This window comes from Etheostoma spectabile, chromosome 9, assembly GCF_008692095.1.
Source record: "Etheostoma spectabile isolate EspeVRDwgs_2016 chromosome 9, UIUC_Espe_1.0, whole genome shotgun sequence".
Lineage (NCBI taxonomy): Eukaryota > Metazoa > Chordata > Actinopteri > Perciformes > Percidae > Etheostoma > Etheostoma spectabile.
The window spans coordinates 18,480,627-18,485,930 of NC_045741.1; the positions used below are offsets into that span (position 1 = coordinate 18,480,627).

At 39.8% G+C, this 5,304-nt stretch overlaps 1 protein-coding gene across 4 annotated transcripts in view; it reads right to left on the bottom strand.

Annotated features, from left to right (window-relative positions):
* rnf13 (ring finger protein 13) overlaps nt 1-4,841 on the bottom strand; it is a 42,176-nt gene extending 37,335 nt beyond the window's left edge. The window contains exons 1-3 of one of the 4 annotated variants that reach the window (XM_032525284.1): nt 4,574-4,841; nt 312-540; nt 96-176 (exon numbers count right to left, since the gene is read on the bottom strand). In XM_032525284.1, coding sequence (XP_032381175.1) covers nt 96-176; nt 312-425 — 195 coding nt within the window. In that variant the 5' untranslated portion in view covers nt 426-540; nt 4,574-4,841. Of the gene's footprint in view, nt 1-95; nt 177-311; nt 541-758; nt 789-4,573 lie in introns of those variants that run through there. The other 3 variants (XM_032525288.1, XM_032525287.1, XM_032525286.1) reach the window with 3 other exon arrangements.
* Nucleotides 4,842-5,304: the final 463 nt, after the last annotated feature.

A 5,304-nucleotide genomic window follows, 5' to 3' on the forward strand; every position in this document is an offset into this window, starting at 1 on the left:
TTTCATGGTTAAACTTTAATTTAGTGAAGCTGTGAAGTGGAAACATGCTGCTTGCTAGCTTGTCAGACAAACACCTCTGAGACTTGTGCACTCACCTTTAGTCCATCGCTGGGTAGTCGATAGCCAAACCGTGCAGGCAGGTCCTCAAAGTTCTCCGTTTTGTTGTCAAATGAGTACTAAAAGATTAAGACACAAAAACACAGGCCTGAAATGTCTATCACGTTGTTATTGCTAATCTGGATTGGAGGTGTGTTTGTATTGTTGTTGTACGCGTCTTTGTATTGTCCGAGGTGCACTTAAGAGTTACTCACAGCTGCAATGTCGGCCTCCACAGGGAGCAGGTTGAGAAAGGCGAAGAGCTGAACAGTGAAGATGGTGTAAATCTGCGTGGCCGACAGCATCAGCATTCCCAGGGACAGCAGCATCTTGGTATCACGTTACAACCTCCAGCTGCTATACCACTCACTCATAAACACACACCCGCGCACACAAAGACAAGCGACCTTGTACACCGCTATACACCGTCTGTTGTTGTCACACCTAGAAAAGACAATAAGAATCAGAAAAGGTTTTATTGCCAGGTACGTTTTTTACATATACAAGGAATTTGTTTTGCTATTGTAGGTGCATGTCAAACATTTTTTTAAATATGAGAAGGCTGAGAAATTCCAATATTAGAATATAAACAATATACCGGTGTGTATATATATATATATATATATATATACACATATACACACACACATACATACATATACACACACACACACACACACACACACACACAGTATGTATTAAAAATAATACTAGAAAGAGCAGTACAGCAGAATAGGTACAGTGGCATGTAGAGTCAGACGTAGGTGTGGAGAGTGTCAGGGTGGTTTCTGGGCCTTGTTGATAAGGGTAGTGGGGAAAAAAACTGTTCTTGTGGCGTGAGGTTTTGGTCCCGATGGACCTCAGCCTTCTGCCGGAGGGGAGCGACTCAATGAGATTGTGGCCGGGGCGGGAGGGATCAGCCGCAATCTTTCCAGCATGCTTCAGAGTCCTGGTGGCGTACAGGTCCTGGAGCGGCGGCAGATTGCAGCCAATCACCTTCTCTGCAGACCAAATGACACGCTGCAGTCTGCCCTTGGCCTTAGCAGTGAAAGCAGCGTACCTGGTGTTGATGGAGGATGGGAGGATTGATATTATGATATCTGTGTAAAACTGCACCATCAGTGTCTTTGGCAGGTGGAAATTCTTCTTTAGGCTTGTAGTTGGTGATCTGCCTGAGTCTTTTCCAGACAGATGCAGTCATTGGGTAAGAACTGCTGTTGGAGCTTCTCACAGTACCACCTTTTAGCCTCTTTCACCGCCTTGCTAAACTTGTACTCCGCCTTTAAGTCTTTAAGTCAACGATTATATGTTAAGCCTTCACTCACATTTACTGATAAAATAATGTTGAAATGTCTTGACTTAACTACATACATTTACAATGAACGCAGATGTGATGTTGTCTTTGTGTCGGTCATTTCTTGCATGTTAAGTATAAAACCATATAAAACCATTTTTGGCTACTTACACTAATCCTAGCTATACTGTGATTGAGCTATGGAGTGTTTAATGCTATTTTTAGGTGTTTGGCGAGTGCTGATCCCTGTGTCAGTGCACTGTCCAACCCTTGGCCTATTCCAATCCTGAGTTTGGTCTTTCAATTATAGAACTCCACATGTGTACGCCCTGTGGAGGTTAATGTGAAGTGGAATTTAGTGGCTTTTCCGCTTGCAGAACACACCATGGATCACACAGTACATTTCAATACTAAATTCAATCTTCTGCAACAGTGTCAAAGCAAAGCGGATATCGTGGACAACAGCTTGAACATATCAAGTTTAAATTGTACTTCTCCCCACCCTCTTTTCACTGTTCTTATTTAAGAAAGTTAAACAGCTCACCTAAGAAGTGTTAGAAAGCTATATTTTGTATTCTGGACTTAGAGCATCAATCTCTCTTGGATGGTGCTTTTCACTTATCCTACTTTTTCATTTCATTTAAAGAAAATACCCAAGAGCAATGTGCACTCTTTGGAGACCACAGAAGCCCATAGAGACCAAAGAAAAGCACTGAGCAGTTTGCAACAATTGTCCCCTATATTTCCTTTAAGCTAGTGAGGTTCAGTGTCAGGAATATTATTACTATTGGTTCCTAGTACTGTTGGAGACTTCCTGTTTGCGTCTGTTTTGTTTCTTAGCTCGCCAGTTGCCTAAATGATTAAAGTGAGCTACAGACCTAATATCACATTATAATGCCTTTATATGCCTTATGTGTGCCTTTAAAAAATAGCAAAGCAGCATGTAATCAGGTCAGCAGAAGCCGAATGCCAGGCTTTAGGCTGCATTCACATACACTCAGGCGATTGTCAGGTGGTCTGGCAAAAACTTCTTTTCATTCATTTTGGTGGCGGTGCATTTAGGCTGTGGCACCAGCTTCCCTCCATCTCTTTTTTTTCTCTGTGAAATTAAGCTAAACAATAATTGTGAAAATATAAAGTCTACTACATTGGGGGGGGGGTCAAAGAACACAACATGATGTCACACAAGTGGGCCATTAAAGTGACACTCCCACCGCTGCGCAACCCTGCAGCAAATTGCCAGATCACACACAATCTGGGCACCAGTTTGCACTTGATCTGGGCGCCAGATCGCACAGACTGTGTGAGAACGGAACCTTAGATCACTAAGCGGTGCTGTCAAGCTGCAATATAGGGAAGTAGTGTTTGAGGATTACATGTTTTGTGTACTTTTGAAGAAAACAAGGATGTTTTTAATTCTATCAATACATCTTGGATTTGTAAAGAGCCACCACTTGTCTAGTTTATACATTGTATTGTAGTAGTAATGCTTTGAACAGATTGGAGACATAAAAAAATACAGCTTTAGAACCTGTCCTAATTATTACTAAACCAACACTGCATCTACGCATCTGGAATCACTATATTGCTTCAACTCAAGTGTAAAACTTGTTAAGATTAATTTTGGCAAAACACTTTTAGACAAATTTGTTCCTTTTCAAACAAGTGCATCCTTGAAATGTATCCTTGATCCTGACCGTCACACTGCTGCCTCAAACTTTTTTTTGTAAATATCTTTTAGAAATACACAGTATGAAATTAACTTCACCCATTCAGATACCAGTTACCATATTAATAAACAAATGACTGTACCAAAAACGAATGAGCCCACTGATATATACATCGCCAGTTAAATACAAGCAATTCTAGATCTACTCATAAAATCACAACCAGCTATATCTGTCCAATCTGCACAATTCACTTAAAAAGTCCTAAAGTTAAATTATAAGCCTTAATCACATCTGTGTAAAAAGGGACTGAGGCTTTGTTATGTAACTCTTCATCACTAATGTCCTACTAATGCTGCTGCAGCAATTTCCCCTTAAACAAGGTCTACATATTACACCTCCAGTAAAGCACGCTGCTCTGGCAGGCTTAGCCTGATTTCCTCAGTGTGGACTAGTGTGGTCTGGACCTACTTTATATGTAAAGTGTTGAGAACTTCTGTTATGATTTAACACTATAAATAAAGTTGATTTGAATTTACCCATAAAAGATAACAACATGGACAAAATTAAAAATCATCATCATCCCAACATTCATAGATTACAAGTGTATCAAAATTCCCAAGAACATTTGAAAGAAATGTAAGTCTCGATCATTTTGATCATTCGAGAGACAACATTTTTTGAGGACTTTACATTCCCATCAGGTTAATTTATGTAAAAACAAACTTTGTTTATGGCAGAATTGGTTGAATCCAAACAAAACAGTCCCACCCACAGCAATATTGCAATATTACAGTTAAAGCTGTATGGTAACCTTTATCTCAAAATCTCAGTTGACAAATGTCTATATTTTCTTACAGTAAACATCATCACATTGCCCAGTCCTAATGTTCATTTGCACATGTCAGTGTCTTACAATGTCATAAACATGTTACCAAAAGGCAGCTACGGTTTAAACTGCAGGGTGCCAGCTAGGTTCATTCTCGATTAAAACAGTAGCTTACATCTGTGACTTAAATGTAAATTGAAAAATTATTGTTACATCAGATGTGCAAACTATGTGGCAGGACAGCCAGAGACTTTACACTAAAACTGTCCAGGGGACTGAGAGGTGATACCTAAACTTCAAATGAACCCTATGAGGTCGTAATGAGACGACGGCTACATTTACAAACCAGTGTGATTCAAGGATAAATAAAAATTAATGAAAACATGCTGTTTACATTAACAATAACCCGGACTTTAAACTTTCAAACCCCAAATCTCAGCAACTAGCAAATGTTGGGTTACAGTTTCCACACCAAACTGTTTTTACAAAACTGTTTTAGCGTAAAAGTCCATTTTAAGGAGCAACAGTTCTGAGGTGTATAGTTATACATTTGAATAAATCGGTAGTCTTGTGTGGACAGTCTTAGGTGTGCAGCTAACGTTAGCTAGCTACAAAAACAGAGCGTCCTGCACCCGCCTTAGCACGATGCTAACATAGGTAGCTAGCTGGCTTGTCGTGGGTGTTTACCTTTAGTTCTGTCTGGAGGTTAATCTTGTCCAGGAATTTAGCTGCTGGCAGTGACATCACTGTCCTTCGTTGTGCGTAGTGTCAAGGAACATGTACAAAAGAAAAGATTTTGGATGGACTTCATCCCGTTTGAACGGTGGGTCAGAAAATAAACGTTACAGTTTAATCCATGGATGAACTACTCCGCTCCGCTAGCGGCCAACGTCCGCCACATTCAGCTTCTGATTGGACGAACCATCTGTCAATCATTCTATTTAGGAAGTGACTCCAGACGTAAACATATCCACGTGATGGCATTACATCCATGGATGGCAAATACATCCATTTTATGCCTTTAACAGTCGCATGTACTGCCTGTAATGAGCAGCTAGCCATTACAGCTGCACCAGTGCATTACGATATTAACTGGCAGAAAAATTGAATATTTAAAGAAACTATATATATTTTAAGCGGAAAAAAGTATATGCTGCTTTTGCATCAGCCCAACTGTTGTCACCCTCCCCCCTCAAAAACTAAAGTCTCGGAAACAGTACTCTAGCACCCTCTATAGTAAATAGGAGATCCTTGTTTATGATTAGTGTTTTTGGTTGCAGTCAAGAAGTAGGAAAATAACAGTGTATTGTTAGAGTTCTGTTAAAACTGTGGGGTTCTGCATGTAGATAGCAATTACTTTGTAGAATAAAGCTTTACATTCATAATATAGATTAGATTAGATTAGATGATACTTTATT